General features: G+C 41.5%; 1 protein-coding gene across 1 annotated transcript; it reads left to right on the forward strand.

Annotated features, from left to right (window-relative positions):
- Positions 1-6,026: 6,026 nt before the first annotated feature.
- Positions 6,027-8,421, forward strand: sox11b (SRY-box transcription factor 11b). The gene has a single exon (XM_017682387.2). It carries the CDS (start codon positions 6,177-6,179, stop codon positions 7,341-7,343), a length of 1,167 nt encoding a protein of 388 aa, XP_017537876.1. The 5' UTR covers positions 6,027-6,176; the 3' UTR covers positions 7,344-8,421.
- The last annotated feature ends 8,575 nt before the right edge of the window (positions 8,422-16,996 follow it).

The following is a 16,996-nucleotide window of genomic DNA, read 5'->3' on the forward strand; positions in this document are numbered from 1 at the left end:
AACACCTATAATACACTAGAAATGAAGGTTCTGTGCAGGTACATTTTTTGTTTATCAAGGTAGAAACAATGTAAATGTACCCTTAATGGTACAACAGTGATTTTAAGGACCAATTGTGTACCCTAAATACATTTTTTCCAGGTGAAAAGTACATTTGTGTACCTTTTCATATCCGAATGTTTTAAAACAGAAGAATAAAATAAAAACCCTGGAGATGAGTTGGGGTGTATGGAGTCAATACAACACATATATAATATAATATATAATATGAAAATATAATTTCAATGGATTAGGATACAGTTATGTTCCCTGACTAAAGGCACTGAGATGTACCCTTAAAGATACCACAGATGACAGTTTCATACCTTTAGGATTGAAAGTCTTCTGTGCATTAACTTCATTTGTTTCATTTCCAGGCCAAACGGCCAATAAATCAAGTTATTCCTTTTTTAGTGTCAAGACAAAAGCTGAAAATTACACAAATGCCTTAATAGGTAATTTGCCTTTCTTTTGCATTCTTGAGTCCTACTTTCAGTTTATCAAAGAAATTTGGAAGGATTTTTTTTCACAACCCCAAAGTTCAGTCTTAGAAGTTGGTTACATTTTCTGCTTCTCAAAATCCAAGTAATCCTAAACACATTAAGTGATGTTGAGGTCTGGACTCTGGAGTTGCCAGTCGATTATACTGAGAACCCCAAAAGCTTCATTGTTTGATTTGCAAATGTTCTTTTTTTCTTGGTACTGGCTTCTTAACAGCTACACATCCTTTCAGAATCATAGTGTTGATGTGGATTTCTTTCAGATCTGAAGCAAGAGTGGAGCTTGTCTTCTATCTCTCAAAGACAAAAGTTTTAAGCACAGACATCTGACCATCACCGTTTAAGTCAGGTCTTGCATGATTGGTAGGAGACCCTTTTTAAATTATCTTTACGGTTTTTAACCTCTAATGAACTTTAATGCAAGTGGACAACCTTATATCTAATCTCGTCACAAATCTTTCCTGAAAAATGAATAACTTGTGTTTAATGGCTGTCAGAAATGAAATAAATGAAGGATGGTCTCTGACAATCGAATAAACAGCAGCCTTATATTGAACAGGCAACTAAATTGTACCTTACCGTTTCTTTAACTGGCATGTGAATTAATCAAACAAGAACATTGCTCTGTATCTTCCATCTTGCCCTTTGCCATCAGATACATACAGAACAGCACTATGGCAGCATGCTGGCTTCAGTAATCGACAGTTTTGAAAAGGGCACGCATGCACATGTGAATCTATATCCACTCAGCTCCTTCTGCTGGTGTCAGAGAGCTGAAAAAAGAGCCTTCCCTCCGGCAGTGCAATCCATCAACACAGGGCCTGGCCTTCAGACTAAACACACTCTCATTATAGTAGGTCAGGGCCCCCCCAAAAAGCCTCTGAATACATGTTTACTATTACCACACAAATGACTAAACAAGTGTGCCATGGCTTGCAGACCACAAACACTACCAAACTGTACATATGCTTTGTGGTAGTTTAATAAGCTGAGCTGAGTGACATTAAGACATATGCGCACAAAATGCACTCATATTTTTCTCTGAAGTGTTGTGAGTAGAATCAAAGCATGCAGAAATGCGCATGTCACAGCTGATTTTTAGTTCTGTGAATAGACGCACATAAATGTACCATTTTCATTCAGACCTTAGTTCTTTGCAGGCATTTTCAGATTCTCTTTGACTCACTACTCAGAAGTGCATCAAACCTGCAATACACAAGTGACCACTCACTGGCACAAGGGGAGGAAAATACAGCAGGAAGTGGATTGTTTCAGTCGTATCGCACTGGCCCTCAGCTGTGTTAGCCTCAGTGAGCTAAAACACTAATGCAAACTTTGTAATACAAAATGTTTTTTTGAGATGTTTGAACATTACATACATACCTTTTGTAAATTACTACTGTGTCTGGCTATACGCTTTGGTTTAAAACTGTGGTGTCTTGCTCTCTGTTGTAGCTATATTTTTAGCTTTAGCTTGCTAACTAGCAAGCTAGCAGGAGTAAAGTACACTCTAGTATACTACATGGGTTAGTAGTTTGCTACATTAAACCCAGTCATAATATAGCAAATCAACCATTTTAGTTTTGAGCAAATGACACATTTTAAAGTTTTGTATTGATATTGCTTGAAAACAGCTTTGCCTGTCAGTTGGGGTCATTTGAAAAGGGAAGATCCAGTGATTTCTGGGCAAGTTTTGCTGCTGAATTTGACACTTGTGTTCACTCAATTCCGCGTCCCTTAAAACCCTCATTTTATAAACTCGGCTTGTACTAATACATTAAGGGAACAGCCATTAAGATATCGTCAGAGCTTCCCCTCGAAGGTTAATCGTTTTGCCAAGTTGATGAAAGCATATTAAAATCATTACTGAAATAGGCAGCTGACCTCAACTTAAAGTGTGTGAAAGAAGATCATAAATGTTTACATCCAATGTGTGAATATACTATAAAGCATATCATTTCTGTCATATCAAAACTTTTTAGTTTGTAGGGTAATAGACCACTATGAAAAGGTCAAAGCTGCATGGGAAAAAATGTATTATTACATTAACCTACAATAAAAGCTAAGCACTTTTTTACACTTTTCCTATAAAGTTACCATTTCACAGATAGAATGATTTGTAAAAACAGCAACAATATGTACGGTATGATAGTATTGTTTGTATAGCCTATCATTTGCATGGTAATAGTATATTTTCATGAGCCAGTGCCTTATTTGCAAATAAAACCAGAGCTTTACTGACAATTCCCTCAAGAGAATCTTAGAGCTATTGATGCTAGACTAGTAATAGTTTTCACCATTGTACATGTAGTTGACAAATATACTGCTGTAATGATGTTCAGTAACTCTTGGGCCTCTATGCTGAAATAATGAACAGAAAGCAGGACTAGCCTATTTTTGCAGAAATGCTTGCTTTCAACCCACTCTACTGTGCACTCATCGGTGTGAATGTATCAGTGTGGGTAAAGGAGGGTAAAGGTGGTAGTAAAGGGTAACTGGCCGATACATTTGCAGCAGTGTAAAGTGTTTGTGTTCAGACAAGCACTCACCAGAGTGTTAAGAACACCTTGTTTACATTCTCGTCAAGCCTCTGTGGTTGAAGAGTCTGCGAAGCAGCAGACCTTTAAAGTGTGGAGACACAGGGTCAAATGCATTACAGTACTCATTCCACTTCAGAAGCTCCTTATCAAAACCTGATAACAGAACCCTTTTGCTCTCTCCCATTCTCCACAGCCATGCTACTTCCACTGGGGAAAATAAGGCAATGGAAGAACAAAGGTACTCCTGGCTAAAACCGCATTTTTGTGTTGGTTATAATATGTGCAACACATGAAAATAGCAGTATTTTCTATAATTAATATACTTCTGCACCTAATGCCGTTCGATAAAACATTTCAAATTGTGGGTTTTTCACTTGCACATTTTGAGTGAGCTGTTGTTGTTGGGTAGGCTACATCTCCAAGCTCACCCCATAAACCCCACTAAAGCCTGGCAGCAGCTTATTCATACAGCTTTACAGTCCACAAAACAAAAGTGTGACGTGGCACTCAAAACAAGCCATTTGCATACCTGCTGTGCGGCACTCTGAGTTCACACGTCTAACGGCAGCCGTTAGCTGAGCCACGTCCTCTCAGACCAAAGCTAGCTGGCGCATTCCTAATCAACGGCCAGGATGTAGGACAAGTTAGCTCATTTATGTGAATGTGACTCTCCACCCGTACAGAACAGCCTCTCCTGAAAGTGTAACATTTGATTTCCCCTGTTTATACTGAAAAGCAAAAGGGGAAAATTAAGTTTAAAAAAAATACATTCCATAGAAATCTATGTGTTAGTGGAATAATCAGAGATGTGTGTCTGAAAGGACGAATTTCATTAGGGAGGTTGGCTGATGTGGTGCTTGGGCTTGCAGTTACCTAATCTGACTTTGGCCTTTTGTGAGCTGAGAAGATTGAAGACATATCGAACACACCTGTCTGGGGGCCATTCAGAAATACATTCCAGCATCTTCAATATCAGATAGCAGCTAGTCAGGGCTGCCTATCGATCCCTTCCTCCTGTGGCGAGGTGGGGGATGGTGGTGGTGGTGGGGGATGGTGGTGGTTGTGGGGGGGTCGCAACTCCCAGTCTTGGGACGATAAGAGACAGCCAGGAGATGAGTCATTCCCATCTGGAGCTCTCTCTCTTCTTTTTTCTCATGTTATTACCCTCTCTTGTCTCACCCTTCTCCTTCTCCTTCTCCCTTCTTTCTCTTGCTATATTGCTCTCTCATGCTCAGTCTTCCCTCTCTCGTCTCTCTTTCTGTCTCCCTCTCTCATGCTCACCCTTTTCTCTTACACTTTTGCTTTACTGCTCTTCCATACCCACTCTCACTCACTCTCCCTTAATGCCTTCCCTTCTCTTATCCCTTAACCTGTCTCTCTCACACTCACCCTTTATCTCTGTGTTTCTGTCTCTCTTTTATTTTCTCTCACCCACTTTATTGCTCACCAGGTCGTTCTCTCTTCTCTCGTCCTTTCTTTCGGAGTTTCTTTCTTTCTTACTCTCTGCCTTTCCTCTCTGATGGGCCCGTTTTGCCCATTATAAAAGCTCCATCTAATTTACTGTAATGCACCACTGCTCAGAGGAGGAGGCTATTATTGATGGGGGAAGGGGTGCAATAGGAGCCACTTAATGTGACAATGAGAATTCTTAAAAGGCGCTGGGCTAAAGCTTCACCTTCATTATTCACATCTGAATATACAGGTCCTGTAAGCATGCACAATTATGCACTTGTTAGTATTACTCATTTCTACATTACAGTCTCATGGTTTCAGTAAAATAATAATAACACAATCAGGGAACTGAGACCATGTAATGCCAATCCACCCAGACAAGCCAGAAGCCATGGGACGAGTGCTAGCCAAATGTATGAGTATAGCTTGTTCAAATCACACTTGAGCCTTGTAGGCGGCCCACCAGAAGCAGCTGATCTTTAGCCACCTCAGCAGTGAGTGGCGACGTGGGCCGTTCGCAGTGGGTCGCTGCCGGTGGAAATTAATCTGAAGCTATATCTCAATATCTCGGTGCAAAAGTGCCCGTGCTCTGCCCGGGGGGTGAGCGGGGGAGAGGCAGGGCAGGATCCTCTCGCTGCATTTCTAATGTGTCACCACATGAGATTGAAGCAGGAGGGGGAGAGGCAGTGCTGTAGCGGCGGGGGCTGGGCAGTGCAAACTCAAAGGAGTAAATGATTGCCCTCTAGGGGACAGAGAGAGAGAGAGCAGAGAGAAGCTGCTTATCAGTGGAAGTCTGGCAGGCAGCCAGCGCTGATGCTGGGGTGGCCTGCAAGGAGAGAGAGACTGCTGTACTCCTTGACACAGCAAACTCTCCCTGCCTTCCCTCTCCAACACTATAAACACTGAAGCAGAACGCGAAACCTGTTTGCATAAATGTGTAAACTGAATGTTGCGTTCAAATTAAGGACCATCGGTGTTCTGAGGTCCCGCGCCTAACATGAAGCTGTGCCATTGGTAATCTATACTTCTAAGAGGCAGCGCACATTTGTTTGTGTGGGATAAAGTAAAGGACAGTATTGGGTTATTACAGATGAACATACACTTTGCAGTGGCCAGACATTGTGCTCAAGCGCCATCGTCAGCTTTTTAATCACACTGAGTTTAAGGAAAACTTTCTCAAATAGGCGAACACAAGGCGTATGGAGTATTAATTCAACACAGGCGCGTGGAACTTTTGTCCATTTGAAACTCTTAACCTGATCATTTTTGTGTAATGGACTGGTATCTACCTCCTTCACATGACAGCGTTCGTGTAGTTGTGTCTCTGCGTGTCTTGCACGCCGACTCCAGACCAGACAGTAGAGGCCCCGCCCCCAAACGCCAACCACCAATCAACTATTTGGAATAAACGCGAAGGAATGTCTGAAGCGTTCTGGGCGGAGCGGCGGTGCCTGATTGGATAATTATAAGTGACGTAGCCTGTATGAAAAAAGCCCCGAGAAGTAGTTAAGAAGGCAGCCAGGAACTTTGCAGAGGTTTTGACTGAGCTTTAAGGCTGTAGGGAGGAAAAGAACAGAAACACAACAAAATCACTGCGAGCACAGCGAAAGTAAAGTTGAACTTAACGGAAACTGTGAAACGGAGCATGGTGCAGCAGACGGAGAGCAGCATGTCCCGGGAGGCTACGGACACCGAGGAGGCAGAGCTAACGGCGTGCAGCCCGGTTCCTCCGAAGCCAGACTGGTGCAAGACGGCGAGCGGCCACATTAAGAGACCAATGAACGCGTTCATGGTGTGGTCCAAGATCGAGAGGAGAAAGATCATGGAGCAGTCACCGGACATGCACAATGCTGAAATCTCCAAACGGCTGGGAAAACGGTGGAAAATGCTGAAGGACAGCGAGAAGATCCCGTTCATCAGGGAAGCCGAGCGGTTACGGCTGCAGCACATGGCCGATTACCCCGACTACAAGTACAGACCCAAGAAGAAGCCAAAGCTTGACAACTCTTCAAAGCCGACCGGGCTCTCGCCAGAGAAGAGTGGCAGCAAACCGGCGGTCAAAGCACCGGCAAAGAAGTGCACGAAAGTTAAGCCCAGCAAGCCCGGCATCGGAGTCACCGCCACCCCGAAGCCCTCTCATCACCAAGACGTGAGGTACAACTACGTATTCACGAACTTAAAAGTGACCAAGTCCGTTAAGAGGGAGCTCACGGACGACGAAGACGATGATGAAGATGACGACGACGACGATGAGGACGACGACTACGATGATGAGCTGCCCGCTCGGATTAAAGTGGAGGAGGAAGAGGACGAGCACGAGCAGCAGAGGCTGAGGCCGTACGGCGTGGCCAAAGTGCCGGCGAGTCCCACGCTGACCTCCGCCGCGGAGCCGGAGGGTGCGAGCATGTACGAGGAGTCGAGACACGGCGGCAGACTTTTCTACAGTTTCAAGAACATCACGAAGCAGAGCTCGTCTCACTATCTCCCCGCCTCTTCCTCTTCTTCATCCTCCTCGGCTTCTCCAGCCTCCTCTTTCCGCTCCTTCTCCACCTCGTCTAGTTCGGGCGACGACGCGGACGACCTGCTGGTCGACTTCAGTTTGAACTTGGCCGCTGGCACCCACGGAGCGGAGCTTGGCAGCGGCTCGGGAAACCTTTGCCTTTCGCTGGTGGATAAGGATTTGGACTCGTTCAGTGAGGGCAGCCTCGGCTCCCACTTCGAGTTCCCGGACTACTGCACCCCAGAGCTGAGCGAGATGATAGCCGGCGACTGGCTGGAGGCGAACTTTTCTGACTTGGTGTTCACTTGCTAAGCATAGCTAGCTAGGCTAGGCTAGGCTAACTCACTCCGCTAGCCGGCAAAACGACTCGCATCTTCAGGTTTTTTTTAAAGACTCGCCTCTTTGGCCTCGTCCTCTGTCGGTGTCGAGAGAGGAACCGAAACCACAAGCGTTTTGAGGAAGGTTTCATCGCAAAAAAGTGACATTTGTCGCCATGACAGGGTTTTATGGGTGTATTATTTTTTCTTTCTGTGAGGGGCCGCAGTGAAACTGCTAAACATGAGGTGGACGGCAAAGTGTAAAACCTGAACTATGCATTCACGTCCCACCACATCTTCTCTACAGGGAGCTGAAACGCGGTTGCTGATCTGAAAATGGAGGCAAAATCTGAAACACTGTTCAGGATGTAACTTTTTCTCCGAGGTTTTATGTGATTTCTGTACTCCAACTGTTTGTTTTCTAACCGGTTCCTTTTCCCTTCAGGTGTGGAGATAAAAAAAAAAAAAGCAGACAAACTGTTGTAGAACACAGGTATGGCAGGAAGCATTTTTTGATACATAACCAACATACCTCATCTTTTTAAAAAAAAGTGAAATATTTTCTGGCTTATTTTTGTACAGTTAAAGGGAATGTTCTTACTGTGCTCACAGTGAGGTTTCTTCAGGCACTTCTACCCGGTTTCATTGGTTCAAGCATGCAAGGGTTAAACATGAGATCATCTTGCATCTAAATGCCTTGTTATTATTTCAGTCTAGACTGTGTACAGTTGTAGATCTGACCATGCGTTTCTATAGAGATGTACAATGGAATTGGGGAATTATAGACCTCATTGCTGGTACTAGATTCAAGATTGTATATGTTGTGTAATATAGTAAAGCTAGGAGTTTATGTATATCAGTGTGAATGGGTCCCAAATAGCAGGTGTGAAACAAGAATGATTTTTTTTGTTGGCTTTTGTTTAATTTCTATCATCTTAATGGCACATTTTGTTTTTCATTATTTTGTGCAATATACTCTTGAAATGGACCATCTGCGTTTTGTAGCAAAGGAAATGCGTTACATGTCGTCATGCTGAAGTCTGTATCTTGGCAAATAAATCAGCTGGAACTGATAACATATGTCTCTTTTTTTTTTTTTTTTTGTATTGCTTGAGTGTCAAGGAACAGTTGGTGGAGTGCAAAGTTGACAGTCGTGCTGCATTCTGCATTGGTTTTTGTGTGTGCATGTTATCTGACACTTCAGTCCATGTTTTTTTCCTCTCCTTAACCAGCAGGGATAGTTTTCCTGGGAAGGGGAAAAAAATCAAATCTCGCGCCGTCTTGAGGGGCCACTTTGATTGGTCAAGCAGATCCCCCTGTGGTGGATGAGTTAAGCCCCTCTCCCTGTGCAGCCATTCAGCCATGCATTCAAACAGCCATACGCTCAAGCATATCAGTGCAGCTGTTCCACTCCAATGGCCTCTTAGCTTTCAGTGACTGCAGGAATAAAATCTTTGTACATTGTAAAAACCTTGTACCTTTTTCAAGCAAGCCACACACTTGTAAAATAATTAAGCTTGCAGTAAGTCATGTCTAAGGTTAGCAAAACTGCACCATTTTAGGAAAGGTGTAAAGTCAGAGGGCAGCCAAAATGTCAAAAGCTCATTCTAGGATGTCTGACTAAATGTAAAGATACTAAGTAAATGTAAAATGCTAAGTTAAATATGTAATTACATGTTCATATCTGTGAAAAATTCCCAGATTTTAACCCACGAAGGAAATGACCTAAAAAGGCACTTAAACATAATCAGGGTGTGCAAGCTTTGGCTTAAGCTGTGTTCTGTGTGTGTGGATTGTAGGGGAGGAGAGTATTCTGTAGGGATGTAAGTGCTTTCCAGTGCTCTCATTTACCACATATGTTAATCTACAGAAGGAAAAGTCACTTTCTGGAGGGCTGCCATGATATATGGCTTTGATTATTCATTCCCCCATTCTTTCCTTGGATGTGTGTTGCAGTTCAAATGGCTGAAAAGGCCCTTTATGAGTGCCTCTCACCGTTTCTTTCCTTTTTGCTCATCCACAAAGCTGGTCATAAATGTTGTATGCTATTATGAATGACCTATTTGCTATGATAAAGCAAAGAGCTGTTTATGTCTGCACCTTTCAGTGGCGCACTATTTGCAAGATTGCTATAAATGCTCTGAGGGGCTTTGCTGCTATGACCAGCAGGTCAGCTTTCTGCTCACATTCATTTTGGAGCTGATGCTTTTTGGCCATATGTTCACACTGCATATCAACCGTGACAAGGCCCATTATGTGTCTCTTCTCTCCACTGATCTGGAGGTTGTGCAGGCTCTGTGGCTCAGCTGTGATTTAAAAGTCAGTCCATTGGCTGCTCTGCTGCTTGATTAGCGCAGGAAGCTAAGGGTGCTGCTACAGCTAATTATGATGAAGGCGACTGTCAGTGTTTGACTTTTTTTTTTCTTTTTTTCAAATGGGCTTAAAATGCTCATTAAATGTCTTCATGTGATGCACAGGACATGGAAATGTCTAGAGCCACATGCTGGATAACAATGGATCTTTGCTAACATGATTAATAAACCCAACCATATCTTACCCATGCTCACTTCCATAACAGCATAGATTGGAGAATATTATGGATATTTTTAGGGATGTACATGATTAGCCATAAACCAACTAAAACTCCTTGACCAGTTATATAGGTTAAGAAATGTTATTTCATTTTCAGGTAACAGCTGGTTCCACCAGATAGGATCCACTATAAAATGACTTTTCAAGAGGACAACACAACTAGTTGCCTTCAGATTAAACAAACTTTGCTCATACAAATCATTAAACGTTTCTGTTGGTTCCTGATGGTGTCCAGTAGTTACTAATTACATTTTGTGTTTTCCAGATGGGTTCGTATCACAGTGTAAAAGATTCTCATGGTTTAACAGCTGTCCTGGGACAGATTCTAGGTGCATTTGATGGTTTCCTAATGGAATCTATAGGATGTCCTACTGGAACTGAGTGGTCTCTAATGGTAACATTAAGCCCATTCTCAACAGAAAGCTAAACCATCAGATTTTAAACCTAATAGATCTAATGGTCTTTTTCAGCAAGGAAAACAGGTTCTTACATAATGCATGCTTAATAGCCTGCATTTTGGGCCATTTACTTCATCTAAAAACACCATTTCCAAAAAATGGAACTGGACACTGTGCAAAATGTAAATAAAAACAAAATGCAATGATGTGCAGGTGCATTTAATGATGTGCATTTAAACCCTATATATTATTGTAAATAGTATAAAGACAACATATTAAATGTTGAAGGTGAGATTTTTTCCTGTTTTTGAAAAATATTTGCCCATTTTGAATTTGATGCCAACAAAACATTCCAAAAAAGTTGGGACAGGGCAACAAAAGGCTGGTAATGTTGAGAAATGCTAAACACATAGTGGTTAATTGGCAACAGCTCAGTAACATGACTGGGTATAAAAAGATCATCCCAGAGAATCTGGAGAAATCTCTGTATGCAACGGACAAGGCCAAAAACCAGTATTTACTGACAATGATCTTTGGGCTCCCAGGTGCAACTGCATTAAAAATGGTATGATTCTGTAGTGGAAATCACTGCATAGACTCAGTAACACTTCTGTAAACCACTGTCTGTGAAAAAAAGTTTGTCGCTGCATCCACTAAAGCAAGAAACCAGAAATCCTGCCACCTTCTCTGGGCCTGAGATCATTTAAAATGGGCTGTGGGGAAAGGGAAAAGTGTCCTGCGGTCTAATAAATCAACATTTGAAATTCTTTTTTTAAATTATGGATGTTGATTTACAAATCAACCATTTGTAAATTATGGACACTGTGTCCTAAAAACCACTCAGCTTGTTATCGGTGCACAGTTCAAAGCCAGTATTCATGATAGTAATGGGGTGCATTAGTGCATTTGGCGTGGGTGACATGCACATCTATGAAGGCAACATTAATGCTGAACAATATATATGTGTTTTGGCAGCATATGCTGCCATCCAGATGAAGGCTTTTTTTCAGAAAAGGTCTTGATTATTTCAGCAAGACAATGTCAAACACATGCTACATGCATTACAACAGCATTGCTCCATATTAAAAGAGTCTGGGTGCTAAACTGGCCTCCATGCAGTCCAGACTTGTCAACCCCTGAAAACATTTGGCACATTATCCCTCCATCCATCCATTATCTAAGCTGCTTCTCCGTCAGGGTCACGGGGGGTGCTGGAGCCTATCCCAGCAGTCTTCGGGCGGAAGGCAGGATGCACCCTGGACAGGTCGCCAGTCCATCGCAGGGCACATTTGGCACATTATGAAATGAAAATTATGACAAATGAACCCCAAAACCGATAAGCAGCTGAAATCCTTTACAAAACAAGAATGGGAAAATATATCACTTTCAAAACTACAGCAACTGGTCTCCTCAGTTCCCAAACCCTTACAGAGTGTTGTTAAAAGAAGAGGTGATGAAACACAGTGGTAAACATGCCCACTACTTTTTAGAACATGTTGGCACCAAATTCAAAATGGGCATGTTTTTCAGATGAGAGACCTACAGTACTAGATGGTGAGTTAGCCAGCTCAGTCATCTAGCCTACAGCATATTCTCAAAGTGGATAAGAATTAAGAAAAGGAAAGAAACGTGGGGCTGAAAAGAAAGTGTGTTCAAAATAACTAAAACAGCAACAGAAGCGCATCTCAGACAAAAATTCCCACCAACCCAGGGTTATTATAGTTTTAAAATGTTCATTACTTTTTTATTTCTACTTTTTTTTTTTCATTTTGATTTTTAGTTTAAATTCGTTTTAATTAATTAAGAGTTAGCATTAATAGTACTATTTTTGTTTTTATTTTCTGAAAAGTAATAGTTTTAGTTTAGTTATTGATATCATGATGAGTGGTGTGATAGCAGGTATTTTATTTCAGAGTAAAAACAAAAATACAAAATAGCCCTGATTCTTCTTGCTAGCATATGCATGTCCTTACAGCTCATTTGACTGAAACAGAACCCAACCATGGTCTTTAATCACATGTTAAGTCTTTTCTGCATGCAGACTTGATTGGCTTCTGTTCTTCCAGAGCTTTAACTGAACATATTCAAGTATTTAAAATATCATATAGAATGGAAACTATGGCTTGTTTCATTAATAACTTCTGCAACATATTAAATGTACAATTCAATAATACTGTAAAATTTCTGTTTGATTCTAATTTCATCAATCAATATTCACTATTAATCTTTATTTTGGAGGATAATTTTATTATAACCTCATTTTTGATATGTTGCAGCTTTCTTAATCATTTTACAACAACAAACAGCTGTGTTTATCAAGCTAAAATTTTCTAATTCTTTGAAACCTGGGAAGGTGCAAACCATTTTATACATATCTGCAACAAACTTTGTTTGTAGTATTGAAAATATAAGCTTTCGTACATTACGAATGTGTATGTTTCTGTGTGCTGACTAGGTTGGATCTACATTCCTGGACTTAATGATGATCCTATCCAGGCCTGATTGTACCAATCCATCTAATATTTGACATATATGACAGCCAGATATTGGTCAGTTTTCCCAAATCTTTATCCCCACTTTTGATGATGGGTAAAGGAATGTCCTCAGCCAACAAGCAAACAGTATTCCATCAACTTTTGTTCCAAAAAAACAATTACACCAACACAGTCAGGTTGCTTAGAAGGTTGAGATAGGTTTAAGTGAATGGACTAAGTAGCAAGCCTTCCAAGGTACTGAACACCAACAGTGTACTTCAGCAGAGACAGCTATTGACAGTGTAGTGTTTCTAATGCCACCATCTAACTTGATTACCCGACTGCATTCATGCATGAATGTAAAGGAAGCCTTTGATATGCGCACATGTGCAACTTGTTAAAGATGTGAACTAAGCTGATTTGGCAGTGTCTACAGGAGTTCATCCCTCAGCTGGGTGCCCTCCTACCCCTCCCACCCACATTGACTGCATTTCTGCTGTGGCTTTATTCCCCCACTCTCTGTGTTGTCTCAGAAGACTATCAGACTGACAGCAAATAACAAGCAAAGCAGATTATTGACACTCATACTGCAGAAAGCATGTGTCTACCTAGCTGCTCCACGCACACACAGATGGCAGTCTGGTATGAGGATGTCTGTAAGGCTGTCTGTAGCATTGACTAAAACCCAAACAGATCTCTGTGTGCTGGATTTGCAAGCCAAACCTTATGCCGTTGCCTCTAGAACCAGGAACTGGCACGTTCACGTAGATATGCTCAGCAAGCGTCCAAACCTGTCAATGCCATTAATAAGCTTCTTGCAATTTGGCTTTGATTTGAAAAATTAAAAAGGTGTTTGGAGCTGTAATTATTCGTGCAACGCAGTTGTTTCCTCTTAAGCAGAAATTGGAAGAGGGTGAACTGAATGTAAAACAGTTGCTCTGTGTTCGGGATTAGTTCTCAAAAGCCCTCTCCTTACTCTGAATTTGTATTTAGAGGTAATCCAACAAACCATGGGAGTGGCTGAGTACCTTAGTCCAAGATGCTTTGCAATGTGTTTAGTACAGTCTGCTCTTGATCCATTAGAATTGTAAGGCAATTTTAAATGGGTTCCCAGCAATCCTGCCCTGTGCCTTCTCTCTCTCTCTATCTATATACACTCACTGGCTACTTTATTAGGTACAACTTGTTAACACAAATAGCTAATCAGCCAATCACATGGCCGCAACTCAATGCATTTAGGCGTATAGAGGTGGTCAAGACAACTTGCTGAACTGCAAACTGAGCATCAGAATGGAGAAGAAAGGTGATTTAAGTGACTTTGAACGTGGCATGGTTGTTGGTGCCAGATGGGCTGGTATGAGTATTTCAGAAACTGCTGATCTACTGGGATTTTCACACGCAACCATCTCTAGGGTTTACAGAGAATGGTGTGAAAAAAAGAAAATATCCAGTGAGCGGCAGTTGTGTGGACAAAAATGCCTTGTTGATGTGAGAGGTCAGTAGAGAATGGGCAGACTGGTTTGAGATGATAGAAAGGCAACAGTAACTCTAATAAATAAACAAAATCTCTGAGGAATGTTTCCAACACCTTGTTGAAAGTATGCCATGAAGAATTAAGGCAGTTCTGAAGGCAAAAGGGGGTCCAACCTTTTACTAGCAAGGTACCTAATATGTACCTAATAAAGTGGCCGGTGAGTGTATATGAGTAAAATATCTATATATTTGAGTAACAGGTCTGCTTTAAATGATGCAGGAGACCACAGATGAAGTTCTTTTATGACTCTTTCTGGCACTGACACAAAGACTCACATACAGCTCTGTAAAAGAGCAGCAAGTAGATTATTTATGACAATGCATGGCATGGATTCAGTACTAATTTAAACCTAGGTTTTGTAGATGACATTAATATTATAGAGATTATTTGTTTAGCTGGTCTGTGATGGATTGGTGACCTGTCCAGTGTGTTTCGGCACCCACTGAGCTCTGGGATAGACTCCAGCAACCCCCATGATCCAGGAGGATAAGCGGCCTAGAATGTGTCACTGAATAATGTATGAGACTGTATGAACAATGTGAAACATGGAAAATTTGATTTTCTTTGATATGATCCCTTTAAATTGATCTCCTGTGATGAGCTTTGTTTAAGCACTTGCACAAAGCATATCTACTATGTGGGGTTGCTAAAGACCACATGTCAGGATCCTCTGCTATTCTGCCAAATATGCATAAAAATAATGCCTACATGTATAGAGGATTCCAAATTATATGAAATGTGAAGGTATATGGTAAAGAATGTAAGAATGTATTGTAACTTCTAACCACGGAGGAGCATATTTAATTGGCATATTTGGGTGGTATATGGTAGCATGTAACACTCAAACTCAATCCCCTACTTGGATAAGCACCCTACACTACCAATATGAGTCCTTGGGCAAGACTTCTAGTGCAACCTTCACCTACCTGTGTAAATTGATCAAATTGTAAGTCACTTTGGATAAGAGCATCTGCCAAATGCCAGAAATGTCAATCCATGATTCTGGTTGAAATTTAACCTCCTGGGTGTGGCAAAGAGCCCAGCCTACAACCCCCTAAACGTTGTTTTATAGACATGGTAAAACATCAGTTGTGAACAAAACTTCCCCCCGATTTGCTTTCTTTAGTTGCTTTACAGCTTTAGAATGTGTCCTTTCTATGACCACATTCAGCCTTTGAACATTGTATGCCATTTAATTTAATGTATGTTTTCCAGAGCTTTCTCAGGGTTGTCATCCAAATTTGTGCACAGTTTGTCTCACTAGTTTATGCTATTTCCACATTTATGTATAAACAGCACAGGTATATACATTATCATGACTAGCTGCACTGCAGTTCTCTGGCCCCTGGGTTCTCTCCTACCACCGAGCGTGACGAATGGATGTGAGAAGATGTTTGTAGTGCGTGTGAATCTGAGGGCTACTGACATCAAAGCTCAGTTAACCAGTCTTTATTGTCTTATGCGCATGGTGTTTCTGGCCTACTCATTATTCACAGCACACAAGAGAAGATTTTGCATGCTGACCTCTCACCTTGACACAGAAAACAGATTCTGAACTAAGCTTCTGAGTTCACTTCACCTTTGACTTTGGGTCATCCATATATTTCTAAAGTGTAATTTTCATTCATGTAAACACAGCAGTGAGGAAATGTTCTACTTTTCAGACTGTGATGCATTGCTTTTAAGTCAGATTGTTTAAAGCTAAACACTCAGAAAATTGAAATGAGGAATTGGCAGGAGAATACAACCACAGAATCCCGAATACAGAGACTATCCAAGATGGACAACCTAACAACCAATCAACTACCAGCTTTACTGGTCCTCATGGCAGCCAATCTAATTTCTGTGTTGCCCAATGCCACCCCAGACTACCAGACTTCTTTTGCCACCCTAGACTGCTGAACCCCTAGACATGCTATTGCACAGTATTGGATGATATTTACAAACCCAATTCCAAAAAAGTTGGGACGCTGTGTAAAATGTAAATAAATGTAAATAAAAACAGAAGTGCAATGATTTGCAAATCTCTTAGACCCATATTTTATGCACAATAGAACATAGAACACATATCAGATGTTGAACATTAACTCATTTAGAGCTGCATGGCAGCAACGCATCTCCAAAAAGTTGGGACAGGGGCAATAATATACTGCATCCTCCAGGCTGAAGAGCTCCCAGCTTGTATTAGCTTCCAGTTCACAAGCCAGCATCTGTGATGGTATGGGGGAGCACTGGCGCACATGGCATAGGTGTCTTGCACATCAGCGTCTTTTTAAGGGAAAGACTTGCATATTTTAGCAAGACAATGCTAAATCACATAGTGCATCCATCACAACTTTGCAAAAAAAGATGCTGAACAAAGTCCAGACCTTTCACCGATAGAAAACATTTTGCACTTTATGAAATGGAAAAATGCGACAACGAAGACCCAGGACTTTTGAGCAGCTAGAATCCTACATCAGACAAGAATGGGAATACATTCCTTTCCCAAAACTCCAGCATTGGTCTCCTTACTGCCTAGACATTTACTGACTGTTGGTAAAAGAAGTGGGGATGCTACAAAATGGTAGACATGGCCCTGTCCCAACTTTTTTGAGAAGCATTGCTGCCGTCAAGTTTTAAATGAGTTAATGTTTTCTATGAAATGGGA

The sequence above is a fragment of the Pygocentrus nattereri genome, chromosome 4 (assembly GCF_015220715.1).
Source record: "Pygocentrus nattereri isolate fPygNat1 chromosome 4, fPygNat1.pri, whole genome shotgun sequence".
Taxonomy (NCBI): domain Eukaryota; kingdom Metazoa; phylum Chordata; class Actinopteri; order Characiformes; family Serrasalmidae; genus Pygocentrus; species Pygocentrus nattereri.